At 38.7% G+C, this 20,114-nt stretch overlaps 1 protein-coding gene across 1 annotated transcript; it reads left to right on the top strand.

The window, feature by feature from the left end:
- The first annotated feature begins 1,733 nt into the window (after positions 1–1,733).
- Positions 1,734–17,123, top strand: LOC110449089. Its single transcript, XM_021495699.1, has 7 exons — positions 1,734–1,840; positions 7,108–7,210; positions 10,961–11,009; positions 13,035–13,528; positions 14,779–14,880; positions 15,107–15,395; positions 16,167–17,123. Exons 2-7 carry the CDS (start codon positions 7,157–7,159, stop codon positions 16,400–16,402), a joined length of 1,224 nt encoding a protein of 407 aa, XP_021351374.1. The 5' UTR covers positions 1,734–1,840; positions 7,108–7,156; the 3' UTR covers positions 16,403–17,123.
- Positions 17,124–20,114: the final 2,991 nt, after the last annotated feature.

Here is a 20,114-nt window from a genome sequence, read left to right as displayed (position 1 = left end):
CGGCTAGCTATTTGATTGTTGTCTGGTAAAAAAACACTGACCAAGCACTAGGCTGATACTTGTCCTTTGAAGATTACAAAGGAGCGACGCCCGACTTGAAAGCCTGTCATTGTTTACCGTTACGCGACCGTGAAATTCTTTTGATGTGCTTCAAAGAACTACACTTGTCTTCTCATCTCATCCTCAAGGTGCTGTTCATTGAGCCTTCGATTTTGATATGACTTATATTCCAGGGGTGCAGAGAGCATAAGTGAGCGTAACCCATGAATATCGAGGATGGTGTGGTGTACACACCAAGTTTCATGATCCTACCTTAAATGCAGGCAAAGTTATGCTCCGGATACGACATTTTAGCGAAGGGTCACAACTCTGTAAATAAGTGGTTGTGGGGCTTAGCCTCTGAGTTTGGTACAGTGCACACACCAGGTTTCATGATCCTAGCTTAAATGTGGGGGAACGTTATGGTCCGGACACGAAAAGGAAGGACGGATGGACAAAGCGGCAACTATATGCTCTCCCGAAAAAAAATTGGGAGCATAAAAAAGGCATGCTGCAGGTCTTATTTAGTCCCAATGTTTTAAAAAATCCTCTAAAATTATGAGTTGTTGCCACAGTAAGAAATTCCTGGTAGAGTTACGTTTCTTCCCTTCTACTAAAGAAGATGCGATTGATGTCGATCGGGTCACTTCGCATGCTCACGGAAACGGCCGAGCCGTGGTCCGATAGGATATTATTGTGTTTTACATGACATCCATCTGATTAGAAACCCATACATTGCAGTATATTCCAAGGAGTTTTCTTAAGTTGATTAATCAGTTTTAGTTACATTCTTTTATTTAAAAAAAAAAAAATTAATAATTTAATAAATAATTAAATAAATCAGTAAATCAATAAATGAATAAATAAAGACGAATTCAAGTGTTAAAAAATTGTAAACAACAGAGTTGTCATGCATGTGACTATAAATAAGCAAGAAAAACAGTGGCGTAGCAAATCATTTTTCTGAGTGTATGCTTACCGATCGCGAGGGTCAAGCGTCCGAGGCGCGCAGCGCCGGAGAAGGAGGAGGGTATGGATGGGGGTGTTCCCCTACCATATGTGGAAACAAATCAACTAGGTCATAGAAGCAATCTCCCGTGTTTTAGGAACTCATTTTAGTCTGATCATTAACAAGTAATACCCGACTCCATATGGATAATATTAAATTGTGTACTTCACTTAGTAGTTTTTGATTTACATAAATCTTCGAGATTTTTCAATGTGTAAACAGACATAACGAATATTTTCTAAAAGATTTTTTGTCTTTATCTTCCTGTATATGATTTATATGGACGGTCCATATTAATCATTAAAATAAAAGAGAAATTAATCAAAATTAATATATATGATAAAAAAATAATCTTGAAGATTTCAGTGTATGCTTCAGCATACAAGCATACATGTATGCTACGCCACTGAAAACACACCAAAGCTGTAATGTTTAACAACCCGAAATCATCTCAGCATTCAGCCTGCACTGCATAGTATTTTATGGGGTGGATTTTGTGTATCAATTCAATTCATTTATTAACTTTCGGCCTTACGGCCCATCAGTACAAACATATCAATACAATGCATAATATACACAATAACATGGGGTGGATTTTGTGACAGTGTTATGTTTTGAAGATTAAACCTGTGAGCGGAGCGTAGTTTAAATGCCTTCACCTAATAACGGTACATATACGGTGTGTACCCTGATTGGTCGGCCGACAAGGAAGTACCGGGCACCTGTACAGGTATTACGTAGTTCTGTGTAGGACAAATAGGAGCCCTCTGCGCGGGCAGACTCTCGGCCTCTGTAAGTATCTATGTACACGAGCGTGTGTAGCTGTATCATCAGTTTCATGTGCTTGTTTTGTTTAATTAGAACCTGAAATGTGTATATATAATATATGTCAGTATAGATCACAAGGTAAAATATCGGGTATTGATTGAATAACTATATATAACTTATAGATTTTACGATCGGTTGCGCACGGCGTGACATAGGTTGCGTCCCCTTTACCGATCGCTAGGCAGTCTCATTTTTTCCCCCGTGATAAGTTATATAATGTACTAAATCCATTATTATCTTCTGTACGGGTAAAAGGGAGGCTTTGCATCGCCCTTACCATCGCAACTGACAATGGAAGAGAGCGTATGGCTTGCTGTTCATATTTGTTTCCTTTGCTCGCCATGGCTGGACGTTATAGTATATATATCTGAAGGGTTCGACTGCCCAAATGTCTAGTCGGCAACAAGTTACTCCCTGCTCATTTAAAGTGATTCTAATAAATTCGGAAAAGGAAGATTGTTATTTACGCACATACATGATAATTTGGCTAAAAGTGATTTTTTCAGTTTAATTGTTGTAAAATGATTGGCGGAACGTTTACGCTTTATAGTTCTGCTACCTGACTGGTTAGCAAGAGAGACAGGCATTTATCTTTCTATGTCATTTTCATCGAAGTTCAGTGTTACACTTATACAGATGCCCAGTACAAACATAGAGTCACGTCAAATCAATTTTGTTTATTATGCTGTCATATATCACAATTACATCGTACAAGTAAATAGTTACACAGTATACAAACATATAGTTACATAGCAGTGATCAATCATCGTAAGGTAAAAATATATAGACCCTATCATAATTTTGTTAAAAACAGTTAATTATAAAACGTAATATATTTATCAATTCAAATAAACTATCACAGTTTCCAATCCAGAGAACAGGTGATTAGGACAGCCCCTACCTAACAAGCTCTCTTGATGTTATACTTACATATTATATACCATAATAAATATAAGGATTCTGTTACATTTACTGCATTAAAACATGATGTCTTTAAAAACACCACAATAGTGATAAATGAAATGAATAAATACATAAATATAATATGGATATAATACCTAGTTCTACCTTGTAGTGAACAGTTTTTCGAGGGTTGGGGAGTCCCCTACCAGCGAAGTCTTCTAATTATGCCATTATAGTTTTTAACGGACTATTACTTTCATATAAAACGTTTCAAATTGCCCCCTGGTATCATATTTAACAAATGCATCCAATAGAAAATGTAATTGTATGTGATATTCAGCCGAAAATGGCTTACAAGACATTGTTTAAAACTATAATTAATCACATAGACTGCTACGTCTTCTGTGCATATTATACAACTGGTTTGCTAGTGGATTGTTTAGTTCTTCGGAAGACATTATAAGATTAAATTTGTCTGTGTTATTAAGACTTGCAAAATCATTTCTTATATTATACAGTGCATTGAATTAAATAGTGTAATTCATCCTCTATACAATTATATTGACATTTGTACATATCATAGCGTGCCTCTAGTGAAATCACAGGTTTGGCGTATCTGCCCGTTTCCACTTTTAGAGGTAGAGAGTCACATCTAAAATTAAAAAGTACTCTTCGTTTGCTCTTTTGTCTAACGAGCCTGACATATGAATCCGGTATTAAATTTGATTTCAAAGTTCTGTGAGTTCTCAACCTGTTACCATTTACATTACCACTATCATTCCATCCATATAGACTCGTAACATTCATCAGCATATGAAATGATTAGTTTTTCTTTCACTCGTCTTATCTTGTGTTTAATAGAAAAATGTGAGTTTACAATTTCAATCAAATTTTTGTCATCAATGAATCATTTCCAAAATTCTAGAATCCAAAGATTTTTCAGACTTACGGACCATAGATGCCTTTTTCATGAGTCTGTTATCATCACAATACTTAATCCTTTAAAAAAAAATCTCAACGTTTCTAAAACCTGACTTACATTGCAAGAATGTCATCCCATATCACCTCTGAGTGCTATGTTACTTGCTCGACGGGAGGCTCCTAGAAAATATCTACTTGCCTTGTGTAGTATGACAGAAACCTCTCGGTATTTATTTAAACCCCATAAACCACATCCATAAAAAGTAACGGCTCAATTAAAGTTATATAAATAGAGGATCTGTCACAAGTTTCCCTTCATATTAGATTTATGATACAAGTTTGGATTTTTCATGTTTGCGAGCCTCTGGTGAGCAAATATGAAAAATCCAAAACGAGTATCATAAATCTAATATGAAGGGACACAAATGACACAGTCTTTTTATTATATAATACAAAGTAAACTGTATAATTGTCATATAAAACGAATATATTGCACTTGGTCGCTTCTGAAACGATGAAAATTGCGTTCGCTTCACAATGACGTGGCGTCACATCGATTGTTCATATTCGATTGTGACGTCATTTCCGGAGTGATATTACACACGTTACATAAACATAATTGATGTAATGGCTTTATGACACTGCACAACACGGTATTCCTTTTTATTTTTTATTTTTTTTAATGGAATTTGTTAGTTTTGTCTTGATCTTCCACGTTTTCCACCATTTATTTAAACATCAAGCATCCGTTGCATAGAATTTTCATCAGGGGCAATGAGTGCAACGTCATCAGCATACAGAAGTATGGAGATAATACGCGATTTAATATCACATTTCAAACCATTAATATCGTTTGCTAAATCATTTATATACAAAGAAAAAAATGTTGGCGAGGCTTTACAACCTTGTTTAAGACCTTGCTTCATATCCATGTAAGGCGTTAAAACAGGATTTATTCTAATTTTACATTCATAGTCAAAATAAAAGGATTTGCTAGCATTAAAAAAACCCATCAATTTATACCAAAATGTTCTAGCTTAGCCCATGAAAGATCTCTGTTCACACAATCAAATGCGTTCTTAATACCAGGAAAACATACAAAAGTGGATTTTATCTTGATTTTTCTGTTATTCAAAACAGACTACAATATATACTGGTGGTCCGAACAACTTCTGTTCTTTTGTTTCTGACCATTTTGATAACCGATGATTTAAAACATTGGCATACATTTTACATGGGATTGATACATGTATAAGTCCAATTCCTCTATAACTAACTGGATCTAGTGGGTCCTTTCCTGCTTTTAGAATAGGGCTAATAATACTTTGAGTCCATTTACAATTAACAATAATAGTACTTAAGAGGTCAATACAAGCTGGGTGTCTGAGGACATTGCTCTGTATATTGTCAATACCAGCCGCTTTGTTTAACTTGGCACGATAAACCGAATCTTCAACATCTTGACGTGATATCGGTAAATTCCATAGACTGCTGTTAATATCAAGTTTGGGTCCCAACAACTTATTAATGTCATCTTGTCCATCAGTAACGTCTGTCGTGTCAGAGCTTTGAAGGTTCATGAAGGGGTCGTACCATACCTTTAGAGATTCACTAGAATATTTATGCATACCTATAGCTGGCCTATATTATTCCAGAAATCGTATAGGGGAATTACTACACATGTCAAGCAGTTCGTCTTGTTTGATTGTTTCATATCGTCGTTTATCACGTCTAAGTATTTTGTTAAAAAAAATACGATTGTTTATGTATTGAGACCTTAGTGTTCGCTTTAAACTCACATGACCGTTACACTTTAACCATAATCTTTCACTTTCATTACGCTTGAGAACTAGCTTCTGTAACTCATCATTCCGATACGGTCTGCGTCCAAGTGTAGCCCAAGTTTCCTCTGGCCCCGACATTTTGACAGATATATGTCTGGTGTGTCTGGTGACAGGGCCAGAGGAAACTCGGGCTAGTCGGAGTGTAGAATTAATACTCCCCGTACTATTTCTAACGTTCAATTTTGGTAGCTTATCCTCCATTTCACTTTCAATTAATTTGGTAAAGCGACTGTATGTCTAGTTAACATCTGAAGAGACATTTAAGTTCCGTATTTCGTCAATAGACGTTAATGTTTTTCTCATTGTCTCTGTGACGTCCGTTTGATGTTCTCCATTATATAATTTAATATTGAAATCTAGTAAGGAATGATAAGGAATATCCTCGATATGATTTAACGACAAGTTAGCGCTAATCTCCGACATTACTTTAACATTAAAACCATTAACACTGTTTAGTTCTTCATGAGGTATAATAAGTAATATAATCAACTACAGACTTTCCTTTTGGTGAAACTTGGGTAAAGTTTTGGTTACCTGTTCTACCGTTAGCAAAACAAAAGTTGATATCAGAGAGGAAATTAATTAGCTGATAACCGTCATCATTTATTGTGTTGTCGATAACAACGCGATCTGCTATATCATCGACACCTTCCACATAATCAGTAAGGTCACCACATCTTGCGTTTAAGTCCCCCATAAGTAAATATGACCCCAGCTTTGGTACATGAAGACCTTTTCGGTCAGGTCAATCTTTAGGATGGAGATAACACACACATATAACAAATACTTCACCGTCGTCATTATACAATTTTACCCATATACAATCTTCACACAAGTCATCAAGGGTAACGCATTTATATTGTTGGTAAAAATAATCTTTTATAAAAATGCATACACCAACACTGCCTCTTCTGGCATTAGAATTGTTTTTTTCTGTTTTAATATATACATTTGTACCCTGTAATATTAAAATTGTGTTTATCTCTCCAAAACGTTTTAGCGCATCAAAATATATCAAAATTAACAACAGTTTCTCTAAAAAGCGAGTTTTGCGAACCTTTCACGTCTTATCTCATAGCCCGTCCACCTAAATTGAGGAAACCGATGTGCGCCTTGTCCGCATAGTGACTGACGTCATCATGACCAATTAAAAAATATACACAATATATAGGAATGACTGGATTTTCAACAATATCATTATCCTAAAGAAAACAAATATTGCAGTATGCCAGTTCTACTAAACTTGATTTAAAAAATTATAAATTTAACATTTCAGCTTATATTGATTGTTATGAAATACAGCCTATTTTATGGCAAGCCAACGTCAAACATTTCTTCAGGATGAAATACATAAGGTATAATCTAAACAAATATACGGTATCTAGTATTATTCGCGTTAGAAGATATTAAATATTAGGTATGTCTTAGAAACATTAACTATTTTGTATATGATTTGATCAGGACTGACATTTCTCCTTTAGATAATGTTTCGTTGGCTAGTCATTATTCGTCTTGTTTCTATTTCGGTATCTCTGTGACATTTTTCTGTGACCGATTTATCAGTGCTTCCTGCCCACACGCTTGGAGCCTTGGTGACAGCGACGCATGCGTAATGGGAGGGAGTAACAGTGTCACAAAGGAGTCGACACTGCCAAAGACATTCATGGCAAGTCACGTTCATGTCCATTTCTATTCGTGGCTGATTGAGTATTATGTCCCTAACTGTACGACACGTCATATATACGCCCGTCACACGTTGAATGAGCAGCTGTTTGTTGACATATGTATGAAATATCAATGAGTGCAATACAACATCACGGAATGCATGTAGTACTGCATCAATGAAACCAAGCGGAACACGTCTATACTCTCACTCCACTGATTCAGGACCGGCGTATACACATAATTATCATAAAAAATGTCCGAGCTGTCGTAGTAATTAACCTTCCCATGACGTTTGAGGTTAATCCGTTGAAAATTACTCGAGATATCGAGCGAGTACTGTTTACAATCGGATAATAGTGGTTATTAAACTTGTCCGTGCAGTCAGGGTACGTAACGTTTAACCTTCCTATGGAGTTTAAAGTTAATCCATTGTAAATTACTCTAGATATGGAGTGGACACCGTGCGCGCCCTCCCGACCACGTACCCGTCTGCTCACGTGATTACACAATACGTCTTCCGACGGGGGAATACAATCATACAGTACCAAATTGGCAAATGGAGAATTACAGCCACTTGGACATGCCACGGACTTAAATAGCAATTTAATTCCGTGGACATGTCAATGTGACCGATTAAAAGAAAATATATGAGTTGTCTTTAGCAATATTACTTGAGTAAGAGTCAGCCCTACCAGGCCCGCCTTAAGGGGAAGGCGGATACAGTATTTCAAAGACAATAATGTCATTTACAAAAATGCTGGAAAACAAGATGCTGTATTTTTTCAAAATATAAAACAGGGTTATTAGAGGGAAATATATCTCTATGAGATACCCTTTTTTAATGTTTGTATTTTACATAAAATTGAGATAATGATAAATACTATCTGAAAAAATAAAAATGCTTTCCTGTTGAATTTTTGTATGCGTGTGTGTTTTGGGAGGCTACGACATGTTCGTGTTTGTCTCCTTGTGATAGCGCGGAACTGATGGCGACTTTATAGTGCTACCTCACTGTCTGAAACAGTCTGCCGAACACCCAGTAGGACATCCAACCCGGTCACATTATACTGACAACGGGCGAACCAGTCGTCCCACTCCTTAATCGCTGAGCGTTAAGCAGGAGTAGAAACTACCATTTATACAGACTCTGGTATGTCTCGGCCAGGGGACAGGACCAAAAGCCTTCCTCACAGGGGCGAACCCTCAACTAAAGGAGAAAAGTAAGGTATTGTCAAGGGAAACATAAGGAAGAAGAAAAATGTGCAGAAAAAAGAGAAAAGATAAGATCCCAAATTAAGTCGTCCTTTACGATCATGCGATGGGGGCAGCTGTTACAATTCCTACGCCCTACCTGCAGGGACAAGGTTAGCCGTAACGTTATATTTGAACGATTAGTCCCCGAGGTTAGCCGTAACCTTGTAGCTGGACGATCAGTCTCCGAGGTTAGCCGTAACGTTATAGCTGTACGATTAGTCCCCGAGGTTAGCCGTAACGGTATAGCTGTACGATTAGTCCCCGAGGTTAGCCGTAACCTTGTAGCTGGACGATCAGTCTCCGAGGTTAGCCGTAACGTTATAGCTGTACGCTCAGTCCCCGAGGTTAGCCGTAACGTTATAGCTGTACGATTGGTCCCCGAGGTTAGCCGTAACGTTATAGCTGTACGATTAGGCCCCGAGGTTAGCTGTAACGGTATAGCTGTACGATTAGTCCCCGAGGTTAGCTGTAACCTTGTAGCTGTACGATTAGTCCCCGAGGTTAGCCGTAACGTTATGTACGGTAAGTCCCCAAGGTTAGCTGTAACCTTGTAGATGTACGATTAGTCCCCGAGGTTAGCCGTAACGTTATAGCTGTACGATTAGTCCCCGAGGTTAGCCGTAACGTTATAGCTGTACGATTAGTCCCCGAGGTTAGCCGTAACGTTGTAGCTGTACGATTAGTCCCCGAGGTTAGCCGTAACGTTATAGCTGTACGATTAGTCCCCGAGGTTAGCCGTAACGTTATAGCTGTACGATTAGTCCCCGAGGTTAGCCGTAACGTTATAGCTGTACGATTAGTCCCCGAGGTTAGCCGTAACGTTATAGCTGTACGATTAGTCCCCGAGGTTAGCCGTAACGTTATAGCTGTACGATTAGTCCCCGAGGTTAGCCGTAACGTTATAGCTGTACGATTAGTCCCCGAGGTTAGCCGTAACGTTATAGCTGTACGATTAGTCCCCGAGGTTAGCCGTAACGTTATAGCTGTACGATTAGTCCCCGAGGTTAGCCGTAACGTTATAGCTGTACGATTAGTCCCCGAGGTTAGCCGTAACGTTATAGCTGTACGATTAGTCCCCGAGGTTAGCCGTAACGTTATAGCTGTACGATTAGTCCCCGAGGTTAGCCGTAACGTTATAGCTGTACGATTAGTCCCCGAGGTTAGCCGTAACGTTATAGCTGTACGATTAGTCCCCGAGGTTAGCCGTAACGTTATAGCTGTACGATTAGTCCCCGAGGTTAGCCGTAACGTTATAGCTGTACGATTAGTCCCCGAGGTTAGCCGTAACGTTATAGCTGTACGATTAGTCCCCGAGGTTAGCCGTAACCTTGTAGATGTACGATTAGTCCCCGAGGTTAGCCGTAACGTTATAGCTGTACAATTAGTCCCCGAGGTTAGCCGTAACCTTGTAGATGTACGATTAGTCCCCGAGGTTAGCCGTAACGTTATAGCTGTACGATTAGTCCCCGAGGTTAGCCGTAACCTTGTAGATGTACGATTAGTCCCCGAGGTTAGCCGTAACGTTATGTACGATTAGTCCCCGAGGTTAGCTGTTACGGTATAGCTGTACGATTAGTCCCCGAGGTTAGCCGTAACCTTGTAGCTGTACGATTAGTCCCCGAGGTTAGCCGTAACCTTGTAGCTGTACGATTAGTCCCCGAGGTTAGCCGTAACCTTGTAGATGTACGATTAGTCCCCGAGGTTAGCCGTAACGTTATGTACGATTAGTCCCCGAGGTTAGCTGTTACGGTATAGCTGTACGATTAGTCCCCGAGGTTAGCCGTAACCTTGTAGCTGTACGATTAGTCCCCGAGGTTAGCCGTAACCTTGTAGCTGTACGATTAGTCCCCGAGGTTAGCCGTAACCTTGTAGATGTACGATTAGTCCCCGAGGTTAGCCGTAACGTTATGTACGATTACTCCCCGAGGTTAGCCTTAGCTCTGTAACGTTATATGGAGTTTGATAGACATTTTTATGCTTCTTACTATTTCCTATAGACATTTTGGAACACTTCAGACATATATTTTCCTCCTGTATCGCCCCACCGGTGAGCTTTAAATGCATGAAATGGCCATATGGTGCAGTTAAACTGTGTATCTTCTTGGCTTAGTTTCCTGTGTGAATTTACAGTGTACTAACTAATGATTCTATCTATAATAATTGCAGTACATAATCAACAAATCAAGAAAGTTGTTTTTAAAATTACATATATATTTCATGTTCATGTTTTCTTTAGTCTCCACGACTTTTTATCACTGGTCCCGGCCATACAGTTTTACTTATTCCGTCCATTTCCCCCCTCGAACCCTACCATAGAGAATCGCCACTTATCCTGTCCATACCGACCATACAGTCTCACCACTTATCCCGGCCCCGCCCCCCAGTCCGGTCCTACTAAATTATTTAACTCGTTTTATGAATTCAATATGACACAGATACTCAGATAATATACTATTTAACATAAGTAATCAGCGTCTATGATATTTATTAAATGCAGGGAGCATGGAAAGACGTTGGTTGCATAGCAGTATTTCCGGCCGTAGGAGGTAGGTATTCCAAACAGAAGGAGGTAGATGTTCTGAACAGTTTAAAACACCACTTGTCAGTAAGGTTGGTGTTCCCGGTAGGGGAGGTTACTGTACCTGACAACTGTAGGTATGCCTTCCGAACAGAAGGAGATAAGTGTTCGGAACAGACGTGGGTGTGACAAACGGCAGCTGTGAGAAGCTGACTCCGCACGCACACAGTTACGTATTTTTCTACATGAAATATAACTAACACACATAAAGAAAGTAATCAATACGTTTAGTTGATATTTTAAAATATTAATTATTATATTAAGGCATAAATTTTAAAAGATTGTTTTAAGAAAGAACATATTACTTTATACTAAAAAAGCTAGACTAATCCCGAGTTGTAGACTTTTCCGAATGAAAGTCGAGGGTTACCAAGGTCCACTGGGAACTTAGAATACGTTACTACAGTAGGCGGTAAGTGTTACTGACAGTAGGAGGTATATGTTACTGACAGTAGGAGGTAAGTGTTACTAACAGTAAGGGGTATGTGTTACTGACAATAGGAGGTATGTGTTACTGACAGTATGAGGTTAGTGTTACTGACAGTAGGAGGTTAGTGTCACTACAGTAGGCGGTAAGTGTTACTGACAGTAGGAGGTATGTGTTACTGACAGTAGGAGGTAAGTGTTACTGACAGTAGGAGGTTAGTGTTACTAACAGTAGGAGGTATGTGTTACTGACAGTAGGAAGTAAGTGTTACTTACAGTTGGTGGTAGGTGGTATGTGTTACTGACAGTAGGAGGTATGTGTTAGTTACAGTAGGAGGTAAGTGTTACTGACAGTAGGAAGTAAGTGTTACTTACAGTTGGTGGTATGTGTTACTGACAGTAGGAGGTATGTGTTACTGACAGTAGGAGGTATGTGTTACTAACAGTAGGAGGTATGTGTTACTGACAGAAGGAGGTATGTGTTACTGACAGTATGAGGTATGTGTTACTGACAGTTGGTGGTATGTGTTACTGACAGTTGGAGGTATGTGTTACTGACAGTAGGAGGTAGGTGTTACTGACAGTAGGAGGTAAGTGTTACTGACAGTAGGAGGTAAATGTTACTGACAGTAGGAGGTAAGTGTTACTGACAGTAGGAGTTATGTGTTACCTACAGTAAGAGGTTAATGTTACTAACAGTAGGAGGTTAGTGTTACTAATAGTAATTTACCTGACAGTAAGAGGTATATTGGTTGTTACTCCCGACGGTATAATGTTATTTACCTGACAGTTAGAGGTATATTGGTTGTTATAAGCTAATCTGTACGTGCTGAATCATGCAGCCGACGAGTAATTTTAAGTGCCATATTATAATACTGAAATACCTGACTGGTGACAATGAAGTCTTGTCTACCCTCGACAATCTAAATAATGTGTGTTTTCTCGTTCTACGTTCTTAATTATCGGTAAGTGTTTTCCACTATGTTTATGGAATAATAAAATTTCGTTCAGAGACCATTTTAATTGCTATACCTAGGCTAGAAAAGGATTCGCACAACTAACACATGTTTTTACAATGACGGTGGCACTGTTAAAGTTGTCACGAACCGCATGCTAACCACGTTTTAAAATGATATAAAATTCAACAAATGAAAAGAAGTAGTGTTGTACTGTTTCTCCATGATTACCATGTTTGCATAAATCATTTTCGGCTTTGCATCCAATAATCTATATAGTGTTGTGATTTGTTCTTTAAATAACAAAGAACGGGTACACGTCAGGTTTCAAAATTTAAAAGAGAGGTTTGAATATTATTGTTTTGAAACATATCCACATACTTAGGTACGTGTACACAACTTCACGAACACCGAAATAATAAGAGCAACACGAGATCTGATCGGTCAATTTAGTCATTCAAGCGTCAAGTTGGGAATCCTTCCATGATACTTTATTTATATAAATGTCAGGAATCTAATTAATTAATTACAACTCGATAGGTTGCTTTTATGTTTTAACCAATATGTTTAATGTATATCTATACCGCTAATTAAGAAATATTGTTTTTAAGACCTGGTAGACAACGTGCATGCTTTGAGGAAGGCTACGGAAGACATCATCGGTGACAATATAACAAAATTTGTCATTGAAGTGGACAGACCTCAGCTATTTACCATTGCAATATGTCACTACAAAAACAAGTTCTTAAAGCCGGAGCAAGTCCACGAATCTCCATGGATCCTTTTCAAGAACGAGGATCCTTACGATGGAAACGCCCTGAGGAGGGAATTTTATTCCATGTTCTTCCATAGCTGCCTATTCGAGGAGAGACTCTGGGTAGGGGTCGGGAGGCGTCTAGTGCCTTCAAACGAAATCAACAAGACAAGTGAGAAACAGTTGTCTGCCCTTGGTGTTGCCATAGTAGAAGCTATTGTAAATGGCGACTGTGGATTTCCGTACCTGAATGAAGCTCTGTACCACTTCATTATTGGGGATAACGAGTATGAAAAATACCTCAGAATGGAAGATATTCCAGATCCGGATATCCTTCATTTTACTCAGCAGGTAAGTTCAAATTTTCAACGAAATCTTAGCTAGTAAGGTCAAGGTTATCACGAAATCTTAGCAGGTATAGACAAGGTAACAACGAAATCTCAGCTGGTATAGACAAAGTAACAACGAAATCTCAGCTGGTAAACTACATTTTAAAACGAAATTTCAGTAGGTTAGACCAAGGTTCTAACGAAACCTCAGCAGGTGTTGACTACGGTTCGAACGAAACCTCAGCAGATTTGACAAAGGTAAGAAGGACATCTCAGCAGGTATGACAAAGGAAAGAACGAAATTAAGTAAGAACGAAACCTCAGCAGGTATGACTACGGTTCGAACGAAACCTCAGCAGGTTTGACAAAGGTGAGAAGGACATCTCAGCAGGTATGACAAAGGAAAGAACGAAATTAAGTAAGAAGGAAACCTCAGCAGGTATGACAAAGGTAAGAAGGAAACCTCAGCAGGTATGACAAAGGTAAGAAGGACATCTCAGCAGGTATGACAAAGGTAAGAAGGACATCTCAGCAGATATGACAAAGGTAAGAAGGATATCTCAGCAGGTATGACAAAGGTAAGAAGGACATCTCAGCAGGTATGACAAAGGTAAGAAGGTGGTCTCAGCAGGTATGACAAAGGTTAGAAGGTGGTCTCCGCAGGTATGACAAAGGTTACAACGAAATCCAAGCAGCCAGCAATATGCGCTGTAGGTTATAACCTGGTGACAATCCTCATTTCAATAGTTTTTTAACATTGCTTCAATGCATAATTATTGAACTAATGAGAGCGACACCATGCCTCAAGGTCTTCACTGATTTGTTCATAAAGTCAATCAATTTACAGGATCAAAACAAACTGTTTGTCTTACCATTTATTCATTGAATATTTCTGAAGTAATGAAATAATTGACATCTTAACAAAAGTAAGTTCTATGTCTGGTACTGAGACATTTATATCATATCATTAAACCTAGATGCAGGAACAAAAAAGGATTTCTGCAACACGAATCGAGGGAATAACTTTATCTTCACAAACATTGTTTATGTTTTTAATGTGTTACAAACATTTAACAGTCACCAGCTCATGTAATTATAAGCTTTGATTTCGTGAAAGAAACCATCACTGATACATGTTGCTGCTAACTAATTCACAAATTGATGTAAAATGAAATATCTCATGAAACAAAAGTAACAATAGCGGGCATGGTTCAATACAAAGTTTGAATATAGGAAATAACTTGTCATATGTTTTAATACTTTTTTTTGTAGTTAATGGCGGCTAGAACGGATGATGACGTCACAAACGTTGTTAGTTCAGAGGCAGGCGTTTGTATCAGCGGTATAGGCTGGCCAGAGGGCCGACCAGTCCAGGTACAGATACTTTTATGTAAAATGTCAAAGAGGAAACTTTGTTTTAAAATTGAATATGTATGGTAAAATACGAGGTGACTATTATATACACATTGACTTGCACACCATTATTCATGTACATAATGCAATGGCATGATTTTCTTTCATGCTATTATTTGAGGCTAAATCAATATACGTTTAGTTAACCCTGTGTGTATATAATACGTATCGCTTACATTTAATTCAGATGAAGAACCGAGATGATTTAGTTCATCACTTGGCTAAGTGGAGTGTGATAGAAAAACGTCGCACAGCTATAGACCAATTAAAAGAGGGACTCAATTACAAGAAGTTTTTGGACTCCCTCAAGACCAACAAACTGCTCAAATGTTTGCTGGTGTTCTCAGGCGAGTACTGTGTGACGGCCAACTACCTAAGGGCGATGCTATCCGACTCCCTAGCTAGACTAAGAGTCAACAATAAGAAGGAAGGCGAGGCCAAGAACTACTTTGAGATATTGTTGGGAGAAATCACGGGTAAGATCATTGATCGTTTAGGTGTAAAGTTGAACCTGTCCAAATTGACAAAAACATAAATATAAACTTAATCAATTTTACAAACATTTCGAAACAAGCTTTTTCTACTTATATTTATCACCATTGTTGGCCCGGATGTTTGCGCGCGGGGAGTCTTAATGTGGAAAAAACCCGAAGTACCTGCAGAAAACCAACGGGGTCGGGTAGGTGACCCCATATACCTTTTCTCGTTTGATCGGAGATTCGAACCCCGACCGCCTTTGTGAACGGCGAGTATCCAGTGCGCCACCGGCTACACATAAACAGTTTTTTTTTGTATATGTGTATTTCGAATTAGATTATACTTTCCAGTATTTAGTTTATACTTATTCAAAAAGGAGATGTTGGGTATTGTTTAATTTGGACAGATTACACGGTATGTCCGAGTCAGCTAACACGTGGTTCGCTGTATGTTGATACAAGTTTACACAGTTTTGCTTACTGTCTTTATGTCAGTTAAACACCCTGGACATATTTTATTGAACGTATGAGTCAGTTTAGACAGGTTTTCAAACCCAACCTCTTAATATTCCGACTTTATGTCCTATCTTACTTAACGTTGATGACTTATGAAAAATTCCAAATAACATCCGTGTATTCCAACTCTAATTTTACTATATAAAATCATGTCGCGCATGCTGTTGAACTAGGCAGGTTTTCTACATCTATCCTAATCCTATCTCGTTGTATTTAGTATTTAATCTATGGTATGTTGTTTTACCCTTATAACAGATGAGGATGCCGGGTACCTGTTTTTCTTCATGACTGGTGTCCTAGACCCCCCTCTCAGGCAAATGGATCTGGCGGTGACCTTTAACCTAAATTCAGAAAGGACTTTACCGGAGGCCACAGCGTGTAATGCTACTCTCATCTTGCCACAAGGAAACAGTGACTATCAAGCTTTTAAGAAGAGTTTTATTACTGCAATACAATTTGCACGTGTGGGATTCGGAAACGTCTCCAATTAAGTATATGACATTTAACAATCGCGGATTTTTTTAAGATGTGTTTGTTCGAGACTTTATTTATAAATTTCAATATATCTTGTAACAGCAGAACCATATTGGGATATGAAAATATTCTCGTTACACAACCAATAAGTGTTTTTATGTGACGTTTCGAATGACTAGGACGGTATTCTACTACGCTGTAAGCGTAGTACAATTAGTTGTTACATATGTATCGAAATGACTCGATTCAGCTACGCTTTGTTTAATAATTGGTAATGGGTGTGCCAAAGTATATGATCTCCCTCATCTCGATTTAGAACTGGCCCACTGCTGTGTATCCAAATGGCTTCCTTTATCTATCGCTAGAATAGCTTGCTCTCTCTCTGTCCAATACTTTAGAGTTATCCCAGACGATTTTTCTGTATGCCAATTCTTTCTGATCGGGTGAATTTTTTTCCTTCTTGGGTTTCCGTATCTTTCCGGTGTTCACCAAGGCGGACCCCAAATCGCCTTCCAGAATCTCCAATATACGATGCGTCGCAGTTTTTGTATCCGATTTTGTATACGCATTCTGCGACGTTTTCTTTATGTGTTTTATCCCTAGAGTGTACTACGATTTACGAAGCGTGATGTGGGGCTTCATAGCTGTTGCTATGTCATGACCGCGATATATCCTCTGGATGGTTTCGGATATACCCTTTATATACGGGCTGACCACTTGACCTTTGGTTTTGTTCTTATACTTGAATCTGAATCGAATCATTTCGGTACATATATAACACTAATTGTACATTCGCTAACAGCGTAGCCGAATCGACATTAATTTGTGGACAACTCGTACACATTTCACACATTTGTATACATACGCTTCACTGGGCATTTGTTTGATGAAGGTGACAGAGAACATACCGTACTAGTCATCGAAACGTCCCATAACAACACTTATTGGTTGTATAACAAGAATACTTTCATAATATTTTCAATACCCGAGTATTGTGCCAGTATTGTGCGAGAATATTTTCAATACCCAAGTATAGCCAACCTGAAGAAAATGTTTAGAAATAGTATTTTGCTGCGCATGTACTAGTTATAAATCACTTTATTTTTTATATAAACATATTATGCACAATGTACTTAGATGTGATTGCTTTTTTACCTTCCAAAAATAAAATAAATCTATTATATCAGATACAAAAACGGTTTTACTTTGTTGTGATTGTGTCCATTTCTCACGGTAAAAATGAAGGTGTGACATCACACCACTTAAAAGTCCACATTGATAACGTCTTACAGAGTGTGTTACGGTAAACGTCTCCATATGTCAGTAGGAATGATTGGAATACAGTCCCTGTATCCTCATGGTGTTGTATCATGGTCAATAGTAAAGCAGTGGTATACAGCCCATGTATCATCGTGATGTTGTATCATGGTCAATAGTATAGCAGTGGTATACAGCCCATGTATCTACATGGTGTTGTATCATGGTCAGTAGTATAGCAGTGGTATACAGCCTATGTATCCACATGGTGTTGTATCATGGTCAGTTGTATAGCAGTGGTATACAGCCCATGTATCATCACGGTGTTGTATATTGGTCAATAGTATAGCAGTGGTATACAGTCCCTGTATCATCATGGTGTTGTATCTTGGTCAATAGTATAGCAGTGAAATACAGCCCAAGGCATCCATATGGTGTTGTATCATGGTCAATAGTATAGCAGTTGTATACAGTCCCTGTATCCTCATGGTGTTGTATCGTGGTCAATAGTATAGCAGTGGTATACAGTCCCTGTATCCACATGGTGTTGTATCATGGTCAATAGTATAGCAGTTGTATACAGTCCCTGTATCCTCATGGTGTTGTATCATGGTTAATAGTATAGCAGTGGTATACAGTCCCTGTATCCACATGGTGTTGTATCATGGTCAATAGCATAGCAGTGGTATACAGTCCCTGTATCCTCATGGTGTTGTATCGTGGTCAATAGTATAGCAGTGGTATACAGTCCCTGTATCCACATGGTGTTGTATCATGGTCAATAGTATAGTAGTGAAATACAGTCCCAGGCATCCATATGGTGTTTTATCATGGTCAATAGTATAGCAGTGAAATACAGTCCCAGGCATCCATATGGTGTTTTATCATGGTCAATAGTATAGCAGTGGAATACAGCCCCAGGCATCCACATGGTGTTGTATCATTGTCAATAGTCAGTAGGAATGATTGGAATACAGTCCCTGTATCCTCATGGTGTTGTATCATGGTTAATAGTATAGCAGTGGTATACAGTCCCTGTATCCTCATGGTGTTGTATCATGGTCAATAGTATAGTAGTGAAATACAGTCCCAGGCATCCATATGGTGTTTTATCATGGTCAATAGTATAGCAGTGAAATACAGCCCAAGGCATCCATATGGTGTTGTATCATGGTCAATAGTATAGCAGTTGTATACAGTCCCTGTATCCTCATGGTGTTGTATCATGGTTAATAGTATAGCAGTGGTATACAGTCCCTGTATCCTCATGGTGTTGTATCGTGGTCAATAGTATAGCAGTGGTATACAGTCCCTGTATCCACATGGTGTTGTATCATGGTCAATAGTATAGCAGTTGTATACAGTCCCTGTATCCTCATGGTGTTGTATCATGGTTAATAGTATAGCAGTGGTATACAGTCCCTGTATCATCATGGTGTTGTATCTTGGTCAATAGTATAGCAGTGAAATACAGCCCAAGGTATTCAGATGGTGTTGTATCATGGTCAATAGTACAGCAGTGGAATACAGCCCCATGTAACCACATGATGTTGTATCATGGTCAATAGTATAGCAGTGGAATACAGCCCCAGGCATCCACATGGTGTTGTATCATTGTCAATAGTCAGTAGGAATGATTGGAATACAGTCCCTGTATCCTCGTGGTGTTGTATCATGGTCAATAGTATAGCAGTGAAATACAGTCCCAGGCATCCATATGGTGTTTTATCATGGTCAATAGTATAGCAGTGGAATACAGCCCCATGTATCCACATGGTGTTGGATCATGGTCAATAGTATAGATGTGAGATACAGCCCCTGGCATCCACATTGTGTTGTATCATGGTCAATAGTATAGCAGTGGAATACAGCCCCAGGCATCCACATGGTGTTGTATCATTGTCAATAGTCAGTAGGAATGATTGGAATACAGTCCCTGTATCCTCATGGTGTTGTATCATGGTCAATAGTAAAGCAGTGGTATACAGCCCATGTATCATCGTGATGTTGTATCATGGTCAATAGTATAGCAGTGGTATACAGCCCATGTAACCACATGGTGTTGTATCTTGGTCAATAGTATAGCAGTGGAATACAGTCCCAGGCATCCACATGGTGTTGTATCATTGTCAATAGTATAGCAGTGGAATACAGTCCCATGTAACCACATGGTGTTGTATCATGGTCAATAGTGTAGCAGTGGAATACAGTCCCATGTATCATCATGGTGTTGTATCATGGTCAATAGTGTAGCAGTGGTATACAGCCCATGTATCATCGGGGTGTTGTAACATGGTCAATAGTATAGCAGTGAAATGCAGCCCAAGGTATTCACATGGTGTTGTATCATGGTCAATAGTATAGCAGTTGTATACAGTCCCTGTATCCTCATGGTGTTGTATCATGGTCAATAGTAATACAGCCCAAGGTATTCACATGGTGTTGTATCATGGTCAATAGTACAGCAGTGGA

Source organism: Mizuhopecten yessoensis, unplaced genomic scaffold, assembly GCF_002113885.1.
Source record: "Mizuhopecten yessoensis strain PY_sf001 unplaced genomic scaffold, ASM211388v2 scaffold4483, whole genome shotgun sequence".
Taxonomy (NCBI): Eukaryota; Metazoa; Mollusca; class Bivalvia; order Pectinida; family Pectinidae; genus Mizuhopecten; species Mizuhopecten yessoensis.
The sequence above is the reverse complement of the archived record's forward strand: the minus strand, read 5'-3'. Positions and strand labels throughout refer to the sequence as shown.

Bases quoted from the DNA above. Each gene is read 5' to 3' on its own strand.
- LOC110449089 (XM_021495699.1), top strand. From the start codon at position 7,157: ATGGGAGGGAGTAACAGTGTCACAAAGGAGTCGACACTGCCAAAGACA. The intron at 11,010-13,034 runs GTAGGTATTCCA...ATTGTTTTTAAG, and splicing joins AGTATTTCCGGCCGTAGGAG to ACCTGGTAGACAACGTGCAT. The intron at 13,529-14,778 runs GTAAGTTCAAAT...TTTTTTTTGTAG, and splicing joins TCCTTCATTTTACTCAGCAG to TTAATGGCGGCTAGAACGGA.